The sequence below is a fragment of the Actinia tenebrosa genome, unplaced genomic scaffold (genome assembly GCF_029948245.1).
Source record: "Actinia tenebrosa isolate PJP-AT-01 unplaced genomic scaffold, QUT_ActTen_1.0 PGA_scaffold4__44_contigs__length_22323623, whole genome shotgun sequence".
Classification (NCBI taxonomy): Eukaryota; Metazoa; Cnidaria; class Anthozoa; order Actiniaria; family Actiniidae; genus Actinia; species Actinia tenebrosa.
This window is the reverse complement of record NW_028292581.1, coordinates 6,238,492-6,259,298: the sequence shown is the minus strand read 5'-3', so window position 1 is coordinate 6,259,298 and position 20,807 is coordinate 6,238,492. Positions and strand designations below refer to the sequence as shown.

Genomic DNA, 20,807 nt, shown 5'->3' with positions numbered 1-20,807 from the left:
CCAAAGTTCAAAGGACTCTAGCTTATCATTTGTGTGGGCCAATCAGAGCCTAGTAATACTCGTTTTGCTAATTTGCTTTGAGCATGTGTTTGAAGTCGGTTTATCCCTTAGTCATCCTCAGCTCGAATTGAATTTCCTCTAGGTATCACTGAGTCGTTTACTCGTGTCCCTCTCAATCAGTCAATAGGCTGAGCTTGATGAGACCACTCTTTGAACAAAAAACAACACCCAATCAACCTCAAGTGTGCACCGATTACCATCCACTCGATCTGTGATAAGATACTCTTCATTTCTTAAAGTCTATTGTCAGCCCAGTTTGTTTATCTCATGGACCATTTAGGGCGAGTAAACTTGTAGATCTGGCCTTGTTCATTAGGAAAATACTTAGTCTAATTCAATCATTTACAAACCGATAGCAAATCTTGGGAAACAAAAACTGGGCAGCAATGAAATTTTTAAAATGGCATTTTTGCCGGACAAAAAGTTTATACAAATTAAATCATTACTTCTTTCGTGACTATGACATGTGAAAGGATGACTTGACTTTTTCAACGGTACGTTTTCCATAATCAATTCTAATATGACAAGTTCAAGTACTTATAAATAATTCTCTCATTTCTTAATAAATTGGTCGATTCGATACCACTTTATCAGAGACCACACAATTGGACTACACGGCTTACCCAAATTGAAGCAAAGCTTTTCAACATTTATAAAAATAATAGATCAATTTAAAAAGGGAAATGATCGTAGTTAATGTATGTGCTCCGTTCATAAATCCAAAAACAAGCTTTAAAGGATCTTACTCGAGTCAGATGAAATAATCCCGGATTAATAGGCACCAAGTGACGATACGCTGACAGGGAAAATATTCGATAAGAGGTTGGATTTGTCGAAACTACGGATAAGGGTGACGTGAGCTGTCAGGGCCTTGATCAACGACTCCATAATGAAACTTGAATTAAGCCTCTTTTGAAAGTATGCATGTGTAAACATGCTGAAACAAAATCCAGCTTTGTGTTGAGCTAAGGAAGAGCTGTAGGAAGGTCAACCAAGAATCGGCAAGGACAGCTGGTCAGGATTAGACTACGAGCTGCCTGACCACAAAACGCTAACATGACTGCCAAGAACGTTAACGAATCCCCCAACCGAACCACTCAACAAGAACAGCCGGAAAAACCCTTCTTACCTTTTTCCATCGAGAACATCCTACGAAAAGATTTCAAGTGCCGTGTTCCGGTCCAGGAAAACAGTCCACCTACAGTACACCAAGTTCGAAGCAAGAAAACATCAGGAAACGAAGCCAGTACAAAATCGGCTGAAAACATCTTCATGCGACTTCCATGGCTAGCATATACACGTTATTGTCCGCCTAAAATACCAAGTAAGTTTTTGGTTGAATTCTCATAAGTACTTCATAGAGAAGTTGTAGCGTGCTCCCGCAAATCAAAACTCCTTTGTAAGATTGTTTTCTTATTAATTGAATGAGGTACTTAAGAAAACAAAATAACCTCACCAGGGAAACTCGAAATCAAGAAAGAGAACAAGTGATCGTTTATTTAGTGATAAGATTTAAGAAAGAGAGTGCCTAAAAGGTGTATCAATGTTGAAGAAAAACTCGAGTAGCCACTTGATTTTTTTTCTTCTTTCGTCTTTGTTCGTGTTTTACTTTGTTTGCCATGTTTATTTCGGCAAGGTGTAACGTCTAATATTCAGAACTGCTTTTGAAAGAAGGTGATAAAGTTGTCAACGAAACGCTTTAAGCGATGCAGCTTTTGTGGCAAAGCAACACTAGAACTTACTAAACTAGACAGATCCCTTCCCGAGTTATGTTCACATTTGGTTTGTTTACTGATTCTAATGGTGTAAGTCGAAACCACACGTATTAATACAAATGGGTGTAAGAGAGCCTTTTCGACAGCTCGACCGATAAACGGAGGAGAGACAAAGAAACGCGCAAAAATGTATCATGAAAACCTGTCCAAATTAAGTAACCATCTCTGGTAGACTTTATTTCTCTGTACTAAATAGGTTCATCTTGCTAAGTTCACATATCGCCCGCAATACCCACATAGCTAGAGCTAGATTACAATGAGTACTGGCCACAGATATTAGCTTTTACGATATCTAATGTAGTGCAGGCAGACCCTTAACCAACAATTCAAAATCTTGTGCTATCAGTCTTGTTCTTAGTGTTTTTGAAAGAAACTGAGCTCTCGACACATTGTTCTGATTTAGCTGCCATTCAGCCCTGCAAATGACATGCTTATCAATAAAAACGCTAGCTTCTCTCCAGCGGTTACTTACGGCTTTGACGATTCAATTTTCCTTCACTCGTAAGCAGTTCGAGTTAAAGGCTGTCGACAATTTGTCCATGTTCAAACAGGAAACTTTGAATGGACAGGAAATCCACCAAAAAGACCGCGAAGTTTGAGAAAATAACATTGTTTGATTTGTTATTCAAGATGGCGGGTCAGAGTATGTACATAGAGAAGACGTGTTGTTTTGTCTCTAGCTTTGATTTAGCAAAGATTGCAAATCACGGCCTTCTATTTGGAATTAACTTGCAGCTAAAACATTTAACCTGAAGTACTGAGCAAAGTTTTAGTCGTTGTCAAATGAAAAAGGGACTTCTCGGGCCTTCATTTCTTGACTTGGATGACTGGCCTTAGTCTGTGAGACTTGTTAATCCAAAATCTATACATTCGACCTCATTTTATTGTCTTTATATTTTAACTTCAAAATATTTCCTAGATTTTCGATTCTTAAAATGATGACAAATAGGCATGGAATAAAGCAATGATGTTAGGCAATGCAGCCGTTTTCGTGATTCCAAATTTACTAAAAGAAATGGTCACATAGGTGGGACAACCAAATAAAATCAGAAAATATTCTTCAGTTTTCTTCTGACAGTACATCTATGTTTCTATATTCTGGCATTACAACATTGTTACGCATGGAATAACTGACAGAAAGGTGCCCGTAGATGATAATCCCTTTGCTATGCCGCGTATTTGTTCTGTTACAGTGTGCTGTGAAGAACAGCTTAAGTTAAATCCTCTATGTAAAGGCTTTGAATGCATTCTTTTTCTATTTTACGTACGTAAGTTTTTACTTCCTTATTCAAGCTAACCTGATAATCTCTTTAAATCTTCACGGCAAAACATGTACTTTTAGTCTTTTCGATACAGCGAATTTTGGTTATGAAATCGGGATGAATCGTCGCACGAGATGGTTTGGAATCATTTTTAACAGTGGAATGAAAATATACCCTTTATTTTAAATCAGATTTGTTGGCTTGGAGCTTCAAAACACTAATTTTGCTCTATTTCTTTATTTATTTCCTTTTCTAGCGGTTCTTCCAAAGAGGAACTGAAAATATATGTTTGTAAACATGACATCACCCTCCTAAAAATGATAGTCCAAAAGTGCTTAACGGGTTTCATCACGCGTGAAGATCATGAAAATCCACTGGGTATTCTTCAACTTTTGCATCAGAAATAAATTATTTTATTTCTTTAGTGATGGAAAGAATTTCCTTGTATACCCAACGAGAACTCTACGCAAAGACTGCACTTTTAAAAACCAGAACTAGAAAAAATGTTGGGTCTTACTAATGCATTGTTTTGACGAAAATTGAGCCGTATCATTACCGATCCGGCTCCATTCTCCAGTCGTGCCCCTGAAGAATTCCTTCATGTCATGATATCAACAAAGGAAAATGAACCACTGTTTTCAGATTTCTAGATCTTTAGATATTTTTGTTAGACAGCTTTAGTTCAACTTAAAACAATGAATGAATAATTCCTTTTTAACGGATTTTTATCGGGTACCGTAAGCCTGAGTACTCAATGCTCGAGAATACTATGTGTTCCCCTTCAAATTAGGGCTCCACTCTACTGAGAAATTTAGTTTCTTGTCATGATCAAAGAAAGGAGAGGTTTCTGTCTTTACAGCTCTGGAATCTAGTGTAGGAACAAAGCTATTGATTCCGGTAACATTAGGAAACGCCCTTATTTGCAGCTGATAGCCGTTAACCCAGTCAAACTTCAATACTAAGGGTTCATTAGGGTCTTGGATAACGGGGATCATGAGATTCTGTGTATTCTGTATAGCATACCAAAGGAAAAACCACAGAAATTCTTCGAAGTAAGTAAGCGTTTATCAATTAAATCTTCTAGCACGTTTGTGAGAAATTTTCGAAGGGATTTTTGCGGTCGACGCTCGAAGCGATTGCACAGTGAACCGAGTAAGTGCAACTCTGTATTTCTATGCCTTGAAAATTGATAAAAACGAGCAAGTATCGGGGGAAAATCTTTTTCTATCATTATTAGTCCTTGTCAGCTTTTTCAAGGTCTTCTCGATCTTTTTCTTCTTCTTCTTCTTCTTTTTTTTTTTTTCTTTTCTCTGAGTCTCTTCGTCCACCTCTCGAATGCGGGCTAGTACTGCCGATATTCCAGTGTTTATCGGCAATCACAGAGACGATGTTGGTTGTGTCAAATCATCCAAATAACGAAATCGCTTTTCATCTATATTATAAAAACATCGAAACAAAGATTTTTCGATTTAACATTTGATATCAGGGACTAGTTAGAAAACAAAACTTGAATATGTTTGTATTATGTTTGTATTTCACAACTGATTTCATTTTAAACAAGATTGCAGTGAATCACTCGTATCTTCAATCTTATCCATCTAAACCTTTTATGTGAAACTTATATATGAAACTTCTCAGGTAAACCCGTTGAAGTTTACGTAGTTAAAATTGATAGCATTTTATGACTTAAAAGACTATTAAAAAGCTTGCTTTGTATTTTGCTAATTTTTCGGAACCTTTTTCTTTCTGTTTTTAGGGTCGAAGCCACGTAAAGGAAATCGAAAACACAAACTCGACAGAAATCCTCGCATTCCTTTCTCATCGACTCAACTCGCCGCTTTAGAAGCTAAATTCGTAGACACACATTATCTATCAAGTGCAGAAGTACGACAACTCTCGTCTTTACTGTCTGTCACTGAACACAGGGTAAAGATATGGTTTCAGAACCGAAGAGCAAGAGAAAAGAAGACTAATGGGACTGTTGAGGAGACTTTTGATGTTGAAAACTAATGCCCAAGAATAACACAAAAAAGGCTAAACGAAATTTGTTGCCATTGACGTTGGGTTGAGAACGCGTGCAGACTTCGCCGCTTGTAAAAGTCCCAGTGATTTCAAAATTTATTGTTTCCCTTTGAATGAATTCAAAACTGACCCAAAAGAATGATCCCATTCTCTTTCGACGAATTCAATGGATTTGGAGAACAAAAAACTATGTGTATTAACTATAAAGTACGTATATAGGTTGCTAACCATACCTCAAGACTGTGTTGTCTGTAAAGTCAGTGTAAAATATACCCCTTAGTAGCTTCTTTTAATGTACAGTAGTTCAAAGACGCAGCCATACAATGGTGTTATAGTTAAATATAAAGTGTATTAACTCTTGCAGTTAGACTTGGGATTTTAAAATAGAATAACGTAGACACCCTAGAATGATGGGTTTCAATTCCACACGGCTGACCGTCCAAGTTTTCAGTTCTCTTCATTCTCGGATTTGTCGCTGCTACGTTGTAAGTCACGTTCAAGAAAAATATGTTTAGTAATACGAAAATAAGTTTATATGTCAATAAGGTGGTGTAATTTGAACGAACAGTCGAGGATATGAGGACTTCGGAGAAGCGAATCCCCTTCTGCCCTACGCCGGTCTACCTTCGTGATTTAGTGATACGCTTATTTTGCGGTCTTTTATCATGAGTCCAACTCACCGGTCCCCTTAAAAACTATAGTAGAAAGTTTTAGATCGTGATTTAATGAAGGATTACGGCGCACTATTAGAATTAAAATTAAGAAAAATAGTGAAAATTATTGTAAAGCAACTGGTATATTCTCGGTACTTTTTCGACTTGATCATGCATAACTAAAACCTGAAAGCAAGGAATTTTTTTCCATTTTTCAGCAAGTTAAAACGTGTTAGAAAATCCCCATTACTTTCCCTTAATGGTTATTTCATCTGCCAAAAAATAGGTTTTGGTTATTTAATCCCTATAAGAAAGTTAAAAGCATTAGTACACTGAAACCAAAAGTCACTGTCATGCCACGCCACGTAGGACGTACTGATGATATCTATAACACTCCACTACACTCGAAAGGTTGAGCGGAGAAAAACTTAAAATCATAGGTTTTGAATTGCATATCTGTTGAATGGAGTTGACGGTAGAGCTATTGAGCTTCCAGATTCTCAAGCTGATATATGAAAGTTAAGATATTAATAATAATAAACCTATGCTATCTCCCTGGAAAGACAATAGGGAAGAGGGCTTGCTTGAGTGACTGTCAGATGTTTAAGAAGTGAACGGACGCCGCACAAGGAGTTTTTCTTTGAAGTGAAGGCTCAGTAATCAAGGTTTGCAGTTTACGAGTACAGCTGCTAATACATTTCAATTAGAAACTGCAAATCAAGTCGAATCAAAACAGATAAATAGAACAAAACCAACTAGGTTATTCTCCAAAGATTCCTAATATGCTTGTGATTTGAAAAGATTATATTAAATTATTTAATAGACCTCCGCCAGCCAGCCCCACTGCATCTTGTAACAATTGCTATGCAAACACACCACTTCATTTTGGCCTAAAACAGAGAATACCGCGCGCTTCTGTTCAATAGTATTATAGCCTTGCACTTCAAAGATAACATCTTTAGGGAACAAAAACGCCTGCTCAATTGCTAATTCTAGCACGCTTGTCTTTGTGGAAATCTTAGCCCTTTTCAAATATCTTTTTTTTAAATAAAAGGTCTCATAAACTTCTTGTCGATTTAATTTTGTTAACGATTTTTGAAGCGCTACACCATTTATCATTTATCACCATATTGCAAACCCCTCACTTAATTCTTCTTCTCCTACTAAACACACCAAGCAAGCAATTGAGAAATCCTTCATAATAATGACTTCTAAGAAAGCACGATTCTCGTAAAACTAATTAATTGATTTTGAACACTGGATCTATTTCAATCTGAAAATGAGATTGATGACGGCGTATTAGAGTCAAGTTGCCCATATGGATTCATGATATTCCCGGCCAACCCACCAGTACACTTTCCTTCTTTAGCGTCTTTCGTCAAATTGTTTAAGGACGAGTTTTGACGAGAAAATAACTTAGTAATTTCCTACGAGATTCTTTTAAGATCAGGCGATATTAATTGGAATTCGACAGTTCAAAACAAGTGAATGGGTTGGACTTGCAGATTAGTTTATTTCATAACTGAAAAATCTACTTTAATGAAATATGAACCACGACCTAGTTCCATACTGAGGAAGACCTGACAAATGTAAGACAGGTACTTAAAGAAGGACTTCTTATAAGTTGATATTTTAAATGTTGGCTTGATCTTAAAACGAACCTCATTCATTTTAACGATTTTCATCATCACCTTCATTATTTTAGTAGTTTATATCTTTTGTCGCTACTTCTTTGTTTTTGACAGCCGAAGAGATTTGAAATCAAGATAAAGACGTGATAATAGCAGGAGAATGCTCAAGTCATACTGAACATCTTGTGAGTTTTGCGGTTCGTTTATTAAATGATATCGTTTTTGGATTGGTATGAGTAGAAATTTGACTTGCCCTGCATTGAATAGTGCCGTATTGGAGATAATTTTAAATCTTCGATTAGGAAATTACGAAGTGTATAATACACCGATGTAACGATTGCGAAATCAAGGATAAAACTACGAATCAAATACGAAAGGCAAAGACAAAAACTTGAAATTTCATGAATGGCAGATAAAATGTCCATTTGAAATTAGAGTTGCCAATACGCGGAATGAGGCACGATCAAATTTGTCTCTGAATAAAGAAGCCAGTAAGAACAAAAGAGAGAAGGATAAATGAAAAAGAGATACACAAATAAATGAAAATTAATTTGGATTAAAAAAAAAGAGAAGAAGCCAAGAGAAAGGATCGAGTGACTAAATGCATGATATACTTATTGAAATTGGACGTTTTTTTTAAAACCTCAGGTTTGTTTTCAAAATGTTTGACAGATGAGGGAAAAATCAAGAAAGGCAAAATCATGTGAAATCGATTGCAATACTAGAAAAATGCAAAGACAACGAACTGAGAACAATTCCCGTCAGCAGCGACGATCATATTTGCCTCCTGTTGGCAGCTTTATTTGGCTTTGTAGCAGGCAAATTGCTGTAACTTAGTGATTTAAACTGTTTGGGTAGTATGTGAATGATAATTAAGGATGGTCATATTGGCCAGCCTATTTTCCTATAACAATAATATCATAATATAGCTAAGCCACAAGTTTACCGAATTAGATTTAGTAGTTAATTAGGATGAGAACGGGAAAAAAGTCATACAGAAAAGTCATGTTCAGGCAGTCTGTGTCCGTTTTTAGATGAAAATGAGCAGACATTGGTTCGTTATCTTTAGGCGTTGCAATAAAAACGGGTCTGTACGCGAGATTGAATTTGTGTTCACAAACAAGACCTAAAACGCAAAACAAAGGGAAAACAAGAACAAAAATTTGTGTGTACACACGTGAAAGAGGGAGGTAGCAAGTCAGTGGAATAAATCGATGATTCAATGAGTGTTCTTCGTCTTCCACTTTTAGTTTTCCTTGATCTCTGGTCCGGCACTGAAGCCTTATTTTTTTTGCATTACTAAAGAACAAAAGTAACATGTTTATGAATCTAGCTTTTCGGCATTTAATATTCTTGAATCAATTTGATGAGAGTGACAAACAGGGTGATAATTCTAAAAAGAAACATTTGCTTTCGATTGATTGCCTGCCTGAATAACCATGAACTACTCCAAGCCTCTTTATTTGCCTGGCACATAAAAGCCTTACCCTAACAAACAGGAGTTTCTCTAAAAAATAGTACCCTAAACTGATCAATCTGTTCTAGACTTGCAGACGACAGATTGAGACACGTTTCAACCCGAGAAAAGAGTGTTAACACCAACGACTTATATTTTAATATCCCATTATGTTGAGAGAGTTTTTAGTCACAACTTAGAGCGTCAGCCTTTATTCCTAAGATTAGTTGGTGAATAGAATCAGTCGAGGCGTCGTCAGCCAGGCTGTGGCTGTAATCTCTGTGTTTTCAATTGGTTCAATCAACTGATCTCTTTACGGAGCACTAAGCCCACCGATGCTCGTATTACGATGGTAAACATGTTTGAAGAGCACATGTCAAACCTCAAGAGAAACTACTTGATTTAATTCGTCTGAAAAAGGTAACGATTCCATGGTCAGTAGGCAGTTGATATATATATTCAGTTTAGTGAGAAACAACTTCTTCGAATTACGATGGTAAACATGTTTGAAAAGGCACATGTCAAACCTCAAGTGAAACTACTTGATTTAATTCGTCTGAAAAAGGTAACGATGCCATGGTCAGTAGGCAGTCGATATATATTCATTTCAGTGAGAAACAACTTCTAGGATTGAAATGTTTTTCTCTCTTAAAGATATTATCGAACTTATCCCGAACATGACTGATTTAGGCAACTAACAAAACTGCGATTGTAGAATAAACAAGAAGGTAACAGATTCGATCGTGCGCAAGGAGCCATGCAGCTAATTTCCAAGCAGATTCACTAGGCTTAAGCTCCCTTCAATAGTGATTCCAAAGCCCCACTAATATTGCGATGTTTCTAATGACCCCGGATTAATTAGAGGCGTCTAGAGTACAAAGAGAGCTTTGTGCTAAACCCATTGGTAATAAACAAGCCATTTCCGGAAACCTAATATATAACTCAAGAGGTTTAGATTAAATGATTGCATTACGATGTGTTGATGCACAATAGATGAGGTGAGAATGGTTGTTTATTTTGACGCACATGATTACCTTTGTGTCAATAGTTATCCTATCAAAGAGGCTTACCTCTTGAGACGTATATCTTTCCTAGTTACACACACACAGACAAGAACAGTTAATCTTGGAAGGGAACCATTGTGTGGCTGGGATAGAACTCGCCAACTGCTCACAAACAGTAACCTGATTTCAATTGCCACTCCACACTTATAGAAATCACGAAGCAGAGTTAATCACAAGGGAGGAGTTTGAACCTCCCTCAATATATCAATTGAGTAAAAGGCTTCAAAATCTTCATTGTATTGTTCTATTGTTTTTTAACACTTGTTGAACTTGTATAGTAAAAACATGGAGTATGGTATGAAAAGGACAGGAAGTTTTCCATCTGTTCGACCCAAACTCGACTTGACCCAAAGGTTTGCTCTTACCGACTTGCGACAGTTTGAATCAGATTACTCAAATGAAGGCAAGTTATATGAACTTCCCTTCAAATTTGATTAGGCTCAAATCTGCTTGAAGAACTGCTTTACATCTTCACGGAAAATTGATTTTTGGAAACACGACCAACCCGCATGCAAGGGACGGTGAATTCAAACTTGGGACAGCAACATTTGGCGTCTCTTTTTGACAAATAAAAATAATCATGAGTGAATCAAAACTTTCCAATTAAAAATAAATAAAACAGAAACAAAAAACTAGAGAATAAACTGATTATTTGAACGGGAATCAGATGGCGGGAATCATGATATAAGATTTGACTGAGCACCGTGTTCGACTACCTATAAAAAGAGACTGATGTTTTGTACGGAAATTAGTCCTTCGATAGTCGGAGCAAAGAAAGGTTAAATACGTTTTTCAAATAAGAGTCAAATTAAATGGGTATTTTCGTGACTTTCAAGTATTGTTTCTCCCTAAATGACAGTAATAAATGCAAAAACCAATATCAAATGATGAAGGTGAGGTTGTCCCAACATTAGCTGGTTGGCCGCCATATTGAACATGTCTTCACTGTTTACAGTAATGTATCTTGACAGGCGGTCTATTCTTGATTTGATAGCTATTCATTTTCTCTTCAAGCTTGTTGACCTCCATATTGCTATATTCTTGGTGTATTAGCAGACACCTAACATCTGTTATCATTACATTGAATTGTGGATCAGTGAACGTGTATTATTGCCACGTCATTCAGCTTGCCTCTTTTCATGAGAATGATCCACCATGCAAAACAACAACTTTCATTTTCACTGAATAATTTTCTAAGAGTTTCTTGATCTCCACTAATTGGAAACTTTGCATGAAGTTGTGAGTTAACTTTATGACTATAATCATGAAATTCTTAATTACAAAAATCCATTGATAATTCATGCCAACATCACACTCCACTCGTTTTTATTTTACATAAAGCCAAGTAGCATTAAACGCCTTTCATATAGTAAAGCAGTCAGTGAAGGAAGACACAAGCAAGACTACCGACATTGGATAACAGTTACCAACGTTTTGCTTTTTAGTTCCAGGACAGTTGTGTTGTCCTCATAAACCTATAGATAAACCTACCACAGTTTGAACCAATGAATCACATTGTATACTGATAAGTGTAATATAATTAGTTCATGAAAATTCAAGAGCGTACACGCAAAAGGAACGCTTCTAACATCTTCTATCTACGGTAAATATCAAATTTCCTGGAGATTTCACCTTTTTTTTCCAAACTCATTAATAATTCATAAGTTCAGCAACCAATGGATGGGCACTTTTCGCATCACGTGGATGGGTTTTGAAACCTAATGAAAAACGATTTTCATCACTAGTGTTTGAAATATCTTCATCACTAATGCTGAAAATATTTCTTAATTATACATATTCGTCGTGGGTGTCCTCAACATAGCTAGAAGAATTTCTCATCCACTTCCCACCCATTTGCTTCATTTCTCTACCTCTCTCCCCTCCATTATTAGCTCATTAGAGAAGTAATTCAAAAAACTCGTTCTTCGTGTTTCATTAGGGTTGACACTCGAAAACAATAAAAGCACTCGGCCCACGGCCTCGTGCTTTCAAATGTCTTCTCGTGTTTGGAAACCCTAATGAAACACTCGCACTCGTTTTTGAAATATTACTTCCTACACTTTTTTTCAACTAATCAACTCGGTTCAAAGATGAATCGGATCACACATTTGAAGCAGGCTTTAATGCGTGGATTTTTCTTTTCGACTTATCTCGTGGATGCTAAAACTTTCCACAGCCGACGAATTCCACAGTGAAAAATAAAAAATAGAACGATATTTTTTTAATGTTTTTTTTTTTGTCTCAAGATCTGAGAAATTATGGAAAATGTTAATGATATATACTAGTGTAATCAGCAACTCTGAAAAGAATCACCAACATCTATAATGATGAATGAAATAACTTTGGTGGTAGCTTCTGTAGCTTACGAATCCAGGCCCAGGTATAACTGAACGTTAACTAGAACCAAAACAGATCTGCGACCCGTATATTCCTGTAATGGTATGCAAAGCATACTGACTTACTATGCCTTTTATCACATGGTGCTGAACTGACTTAAATCATCCCTGATTTTATTTTCTCTCATAGCTATTCTGAGTTCGATTAACAAAACAATTAAGTTCTATCTTCGCTATCTAAATATTGCTACTGCCCATCTGCTACGCTCGTGTTTAAAAGCAAAATAGACAGTCTCTTTATGGGATTTTAGCTCCAACGAGAAAATCTCTTAGTGATTATTTCCAGTCCTGTAAGAGACGAAGAGTGGATCGGGAAAGATCCGAGAAAGGTGGCGGGGTTGTCAGAAATCAAATGCAAATGTTTCAGTCGTAATTGGTAACAAGCGGTAAGATTTTAGCCATGAGATTTATCGTAGTGATGCCATTACGTTTCTCGACTTTCTTGTTTTGTATGACTTCTTACGATGCGTGTTAACGTCCGTTCATGTCCCACAGCGGTCAAGGTCCAAGAAAAACGTATTGTTCTTTATGTGGCAAATATAGTGTCCGAGGAAGTGAGAATTTCTTAATTACGCTTCCACGCCGGGGTCCACGAGTACCTGGGATATTAAGACAACTGAGGCCCCGTCCACACTATGCCGGGTAAATTTCAATCCGAATTTTTATTTATTCGGTTAGGCCTACCGTCCACACTAGTCCGGGCGAATCCGGAACAATTCTTCACCGAAAACGAATTTTCGAAATGGAACCGAATAAATAAAAATAAGTTTGAGAATTTAAATAGATCACTATAATGGTATTGAACTCGCTGGTGACTTTACTTTGAATTTCTCAACTTGATAACTACACTCCGATTGATATGAGTTCCGACGGATTACAACTTCAATTTTCTTGACTTGATAACTATACTCTATTTTAAAACTGGACTCCGATATGAAACTTATACTCCGTTAAATGACTATATTTCGTTTGGATGCTCAATGGCTATACTTTCCTTTCTCGTTCCTTCCTCGACTTCCATTCCGATTCTGACTTCTTACAACATGTTCATACATGTCACGTGACTCTACGTTTTGACATTTAATTAGCATATCCCGCGAATTCGCGACAAGGGAGTTACTTATGTTATTTTGCATAAAAAAATTCTTCTCTAAGTTTGGAGTATAGAGGACATTTAATTAGGAAGTGTCTTTCATCTTCTATTATATCAGTACAATGAAAGCACTTCCTCTCCTCTACCTTCTTGTAACTAGAGTATCTGCCTCTTTCGATTTCTAGGTCATAGTTACTATTACTTATTCTTAGCTTAAAAAGATATAACTAGCTAAAAACTAGTGTGAGCTGCGTCGGTGTTTCTAATGAAACAGTAATGATGAAAAGGTAAATTATACACCGTGAAAAGATGAAAAAACTTACTGACGTTTCGGACGCTAGTCCTTCGTCGGAGTAAAAGAGAAAGAAGTGGTAGAAAGGAGTGTATATATGATAGAATAAGACAAAAGAAACCAATGAGAGCAAGGTAGGCAAGGAAACAAAAACAAACAATCAAAAGACAAAAGAAAAGGTTAGTTGAAAATAAAGCGTTCATTAATCCCGTTGGGACTAAGAGTGCCCAATAGGTGAATAAGCCGCATTTCTTTGGTCTTGCGACAATCATTGTTGCCGTTAAGCAAAGAAAGACCGAAAACAATGAAGTCAGAAAGAGAATGGTTAGCTAGATTAAAATGGCGGGAAACTGGTTTGGTGGGATCGTTATTGCGAATATCATAAAGATGATTGCAAATGCGATCACCAAGACGGCGGCCAGTCTCGCCCACATACAAAAGATTACAGCGGGTACATTTAATACAATATACAACATTAGAAGTGGTACAAACAAAATGGTCAGTGATTTTAACAGTTGATTTAGGACCGACAACAGAAGTGTGAGAGACTATGTGAGGACAAGTATAACAACGTTTACGAGAACAGCGAAAAGTACCAGGTTCTTTGTTAGAGGGAAGAACTCCCTTGACCAAGAAAGAACGGAGATTACGATCACGTTTATAGGAAAAGAGAGGGCGGTTGTTGAAAATAGCAAGAGTGCGAGTATCAGAGTCAAGCAGAGAAAAGTTGCGGTTAACAATGGGTTTAATGGAAATGTTAATAGGATGATACGTAAGAGTGAAAGGAATGCGGTCATTAGAGGGACGAGTGTGAGGAGTGAGAGCGGTGGTACGATCAATAGTAGAAACTTTACGAATGGCGCGATCAATAACATGAGCAGGATAATTACGCTTAAGGAAGAAGGAACGCATCTCAGAACATTTAACAGAAAAATCAAGATCATCACTACACGAACGACGAAGACGAAGAAATTGCGAGAACGGAATAGCGTTAAGAGTGTGCTTAGGATGAGAAGACGAGTAGAGTAAATAAGAATGAGAGTCAGTAGGTTTGTAATGGACACTAGTGCTAAGACGGTCGTCATTAACACTAAGCAAGATGTCAAGGAAAGTGACTGATGTTTCACTAACCTCCCACGTAAAGTCTAAGGCAGGGTGAAAAGAGTTAACAAAAGAGATGAAAGAATCTAAGTCATTACGCGAACAAGAAGTAGCACCAATACAATCATCAATATACCGTCCAAAAAACTCAGGTTTAGGTCCAGTATATTGTTGAAAAACAAGGTTTTCGATATAACCAACAAACAAATTGGCATAACTAGGGCCCATCTTAGTACCCATAGCAACACCGTTTATCTGCCGATAATACCGATCACCGAAAGAAAAACAATTAAGAGTAAGAACAAGTTCAGCTAAGCGTAACAAAGTGGGAGTGCTGGGCTCGAGGACAGGACGAAGATCGAAAAAATGCTGAAGAGCACGAAGGCCCTCATCATTAGGAATAACAGTATACAAAGATTTGACATCCATAGTAAACAAAAGCTTAGAAGAGTTATCAGGAAAGCGAAAATCGTTAAAAATACTAAGAGCGTGATTAGTATCCTTAATATAAGTAGGTAAAGACTGAACAATAGGCAGCATGAGAGAATCTAGATAGCTAGAGATGAGTTCGGTAGGACAACTACAAGCAGAAACAATAGGACGGCCAGGGTTGTTAGCTTTGTGAATCTTAGGAAGAAAATAGACGTGAGAAGTACGAGGAGTAATAACAAAAAGGTTTTTAGCAGTGGAGGGTAAAGAGCCATCAGAAATGAAAGAGTTAACAGTGTCTTTAACTAATTTTTGATTGTCAGGGGTAAGATCCTTATCCACTTCACAATAAAAATTAGTATCAGAGAGTTGACGTATAGCTTCCTGTTTATACAGGTCAGAACGCCAGACAACAACTGCACCGCCTTTGTCAGCGGGCTTAATAACAATGTCAGAACGATTGCGTAATTGACGTAAAGCCAACCACTCGTCCTTAGAAAGATTAGAATAACTGAGTTTACGGTTAAGATTGAGATTAGAAATATCACGGCGACACTTATTGACAAAAAGATCAAGAGAAGAAAATTGTCCCTCGGGAGGGACCCAGTTAGACTTACGAGGACAAAGGCGCTCAAAGACATCACGTTCACAGTTAGAGTTAGAAGAGTCGGAGAAAAAAGCTTTAAGGCGAGTACGGCGAAAAAAAGATTCAGAGTCTTTCTTGACCTGAAATTCATCAGATTTCTTAGCAAGAGGAACGAAGTTCAAACCCTTGCTAAGAACTGAAATCTCAGAATCAGAAAGAGGTAAATCTTCGGGAATGGTGACAACGGAATGACTGAAGACATTGTGATTGCTATGTTCAACATGTGTAAAAGGATCAAAACCAACAAGAGACACAAACTTATTACGCTTAGTAACAAACAAAGACTGGTACAAACGGCGGTTAAGAGTAAGAATGTGATTACGAATGGAGGAAACTAACACTGCCGGACAGACATTAGACAAGTCTCTGAGGCAAGCAGCAGTATCAAGAGTGAGGGCATCACGTTTACAGCACATACTACGAATAGTGGAACGCATGACAGAGCGAGAGAAAGTGGAACAAGCAGAAGAAACATCGGAAAAATACTGAGTAGAGTTGACACCAAAATTAGAAGCATGAAACTTAACACGAAAACCAACAGGAATGACTTTAGCATGAAGACAACGACCAATGAAATAGATATGACTAACAAAGCGTGTTTTAGCGAGAGTAAGGTTAAAGAGTTTAACCTCTGATTGTTTGTTTTTGTTTCCTTGCCTACCTTGCTCTCATTGGTTTCTTTTGTCTTATTCTATCATATATACACTCCTTTCTACCACTTCTTTCTCTTTTACTCCGACGAAGGACTAGCGTCCGAAACGTCAGTAAGTTTTTTCATCTTTTCACGGTGTATAATTTACCTTTTCATCATTATTCTTAGCTTAGTTAAGGCTCTTCTGTGATTGAATTTTTTTACATTTATTAAGTAACCTTCTAACATATAACTAACTTTGAAGATGCGATACGTTCTTAATTTGTTCTTTTGGCCAGGGGTGTCCCTTTTATCATTAAAGATCTCCCCGAGCCAGTTTTGTTTCTCTATGTCTTCAAATCTCGTTTTGATAGTAACAAAGACGTTGGGCTGGCGAGAGGTATTGGAATTTACTTCTAGCCATATATCACCCAGCCCATTTTTTAATAATGACTCTTTTACTTTTTGGCTCCAGCAAATTTCATTTCTTTATATACTAAGAATGTAATTTTATGGCTCGATGTAGGTGTAACTAGATTGAGCCAGTATCTTATGCATCTTAAGTTTGCAGCTACATGCAGACATACATGCAGAGGCAGGGCAGTAGCCACCGGTACGGTTGGTCCGGTTTCAACCGGACCAGCTTTCGGGAAAAAAATATAAGAAAAATAATCCAAAAAATATATAAGAAAAACTGAAAACCCTCGAAAACCGGACCAATCAGAAATTTGTGGCTACGGCCCTGAGAGGGATCTAACAGGGGTCCAAACCCCTAAGCCACGATCGAAGCCTCTAAACGATATTTACGAACCCTCAATTATACATTAGATCATCTTAATTTTATCGAACCTCCTAAGGACGAATACAAACCCCTTATAGTACCGATTTGATTCGGCATGTTAGTAAAAATCTTGATCTGCCCCTGCAAGGGCCGGAGATGATGAAGTGCTTAGCAAAGGAAGATTCGTTTTATTACAGTTGGTTTTTCACTGGCTTCAGTCTTAGCGAATTTCGTTTAACTTATTTTGATTCCTCCCTATACATAAGAGGAGACACGATGATGAATAAAAAAACAAATAACTTGACAAAGGTCGGTTTAAAGTCTTCTATATATATTTCATGGATAAAATAAATCACTCTGAAATAGTGTGAATGAAAATACTATGCCCATTTAAATGTGTGGGAACGTTTGTCTCTGATTGGCTGAGTGGAAATTTTATGCTCGTGCAGATCGAAGTGAACTCGGCACATCGTAAGTCTCTTACGCATGCAGCCGCTATCGTATATTTGATTGATGGCAACCAAAACGCCTAACGTCTGGAGTTGATAGGTCGCAGGAGTATGAAAAGCGCTGTAATGTATTCACATGCATACTTATAAGCACGGGCTTTTTGCTACCAAATGAGCTTTTACACGCAGGCCTTATTTGGTAAAACCAGCCAGGTTGGCATCGAAATTTGTCTGTTAAAACATACAAAAGCCCGTGCATAAATGTATTATATGCAAATACGATAAAGGATTTTGGAAAGGCGTTTTGTGAAACTTCAAGAAAGTCTGTGTGGCTTCTAACTATAAAAAGCTTTTGGTTTCATTTCGTTGGCATAAATGCGAAAAATTTAGCAGTTTAAAGGCGTTTTGGCGGCCGTCGCTTACCGGCTATCTTGTCTCCTCATGCATGTAGAGGAAAAATCAACTAAAATGAAACGAAATTAAATTCGCTAAGATTAAGTCAGAGGACAAGCAAGTGTGACAAAAGGACACTGTGAGTGTTTCATTGGACTTTAACAAAATTCATGGTAAGAGTTTAAGATTCATCAAGTTATATATGCATTCTAGTGAGATGCGCACACTGACTGTGTCATAAGGTAGTTGCAGGCTGTGTCCTTCAAAGCCATTAAAAGCTGAGACCAGCCAGGATTATCGTTAGATAGATTTGGCATGTTTTAACCTTTTGATAACAGTTAGTGGACATGATCGAGGTCTTTTAGGGACCGCTTATTTATTTATTATTTTTTTACAGGCATTGGGGGCTGGTGGGATTTGGGAAGGGGGGAGGGGGTATAGCAATTAAGGGGGTACCCCAAAAATAATATAGAAAATTTATTTCAGAATATTTATCCTTTATTTAATATTGTATCCCCTATCCCAATTTGAAGTCGTCATTTAAATATTTCAGTAATATTAAGTTTTAGTTTTAATATTAGCCATAAACTTTGTTGTGGTTTTCAATTTAACTCTAAACAAGTGCTCTGGTTTTTTTAATTATTATTTTCTTAAGGCCTCTGAAATGCAGGAAAGCTGTTTTTGCTCTTTTTCTTTCATTTTCTTTCTTTCTTTCAGTCTTTATTTCTCTCTAACCTTTACATGAAGTGTTTACCATTTAACCGGAAGCGGAAGTAAAATTAGAATCTTAGCCACGACTCGTTTTCCGCCACGTGTCTTTTGCTATTGAAATTCAGATATCAATAGACCTCCATGTGATTAGCATAATATATTTCTATTTCTTGTATAACACACACTTTCTTCAAGAAAAATCACTAATTTCTTAAGTTTTTTAAGTGTATTATCGACAGCATTTTCTCGCACTGCCTTGGTAATAGCTTTATTCACAAAACCAGGCAAAAATGTTGCGGGTTTCGAGCCTACTACTCGTAGTTTTTCTACACTGTTCGCTTGCTCGCCATTTGCAATTCCAGTTAAGCGGTTACGAGTGTTTTTACGAAGATATCGCCGAGAATACCGAATGTTCTTTAGAGTTTGCACCGATTACAGGCAACGATCCGAAGATAGACGTAACTCTAGAAGACCCTAACGGAGGCTCGATCTACAAGGCAGAGAAAAAGGACTACGATCTTCATAAATTTACGGCCAAAGTCAATGGAACATACCGAGTCTGTTTTAGCAATGTCTACGACTTCTCCATCGGTGATAACCTGGTGTACTTTGACTTCATCACAGGAAAAGATAGCAGCTTTGAAAATACATTACAAGGGGGTACCCATTCAGAGAAAGCCTTGACTCAATTGGAGACCTCTCTTGCTTCAATACATGAGAATATGAACCTTGTTGAACGATACCAAAACTACCACAGACTACGCGAAGCAAATGGACGTATCGCCGTAGAGAGTTTAAACCAGAAAGTGCAGTGGTGGTCTATTGGACAATCAGTGGTGATTATAGCTGTTGGAATTACACAAATTTTTGTTTTAAGGCGCTTTTTCACTCTATCCAAGACTGAACTCTAAGATAGTGACTGTTATTTTGATTTACAAGAAAATGTATGTCTGGTGCTGAAACATTAGAGTTTATGCGGCACTACATTGATCGATTGATGGGCCTTTTACGGTTAAAGGCTTAGTATTTAAACATGCCGATATTTTGGGCAAATAAAATAACTATCGATTAATATTACGCTGAAATTTTCAATATTCATTTAGTAGATGGATCATGTCGTGTTGTGTTATGTTGTGGTGCATATATAAAAGCTTCGTGTGTAGACCCTCGTATTTAAAAATATTATCCTGTTTGTTTTGTTATTTAGCTGTATTTTCTTCTGGTTGATGTTTAAAAAAAGCTATTGAACCTATTTATAGAATATTTTAGTCCATTTAATATCATCTTTTTAAGCTTATAGCCGATAGCGTGACAATGGCGTTGCAATAAGGAACATGTTATGTATGCCTCCAGTCACGCATTCATGATTGTACCAACTCATTGTCTGTCGCAATGTTCCTATTAAAACAACATTAAGCATTATTTTTTAAAAGACAGTAGACTACATACACATTACGAAGGAAGCAGCCTACCCTTATCCTCTCTTCTAGGAAGGGAGAGAGGACGGGGCTAAACAAGTCGCTGAAGGTAGACGTGTCAACTTTTTGGGGCCCGTAAGTTCGAAACACAGACATTGCGATCTCGGTAGACTCTATTGTCCCATAACTTCCTAGTTCATAAAATTCAAGCTGTAAAATCTGATGACCTCCGTTTTGGGGGAAGTTTATAAGTGTGCATATATATACCTATGTCAGTGAAGTTAGTCCCAAAAACCTAGAAAGCTGATGTCACCGAGGATCATGGGAAACTTTTTATAACAAGTAAAGCTTTTTGATACAAACTGCAGCTTGAGGATGCTCAAGTAGTATAGGGAATGGGGGTTCCAGCGCAATCTCAACACGGGGCAAGACCCGTGTCAAAAATCCACCTACGGACGACCCCCACTCCAAGTGTGGTTGAGGGCAACAGCGCACTTAAATATGTTAGTCTATATATGGAGTGCGAAGAATGTAAGAGAACTTT

The 20,807-nt window shown here is 37.3% G+C and overlaps 2 protein-coding genes and 1 pseudogene across 2 annotated transcripts in view; all 3 read left to right on the top strand.

The window, feature by feature from the left end:
* The window catches only part of LOC116286791 (cyclic nucleotide-gated channel alpha-3-like), a 52,149-nt gene extending 47,161 nt beyond the window's left edge, over positions 1–4,988 (top strand). The window contains exon 23 of the mRNA XM_089036543.1: positions 4,854–4,988. The gene's annotated coding sequence lies outside the window, so the exon portion shown is untranslated. The remainder of the gene's footprint in view (positions 1–4,853) is intronic.
* Positions 1,117–5,107, top strand: LOC116286790 (homeobox protein MSX-3). The gene is made up of 2 exons (XM_031693369.1): positions 1,117–1,384; positions 4,854–5,107. The coding sequence occupies exons 1-2, from the start codon at positions 1,117–1,119 to the stop codon at positions 5,105–5,107; spliced, it is 522 nt and encodes a 173-aa protein (XP_031549229.1).
* A 13,883-nt stretch (positions 5,108–18,990) lies between these two features.
* On the top strand, positions 18,991–20,267 carry LOC116286794 (transmembrane emp24 domain-containing protein 7 pseudogene; annotated as a pseudogene).
* The last annotated feature ends 540 nt before the right edge of the window (positions 20,268–20,807 follow it).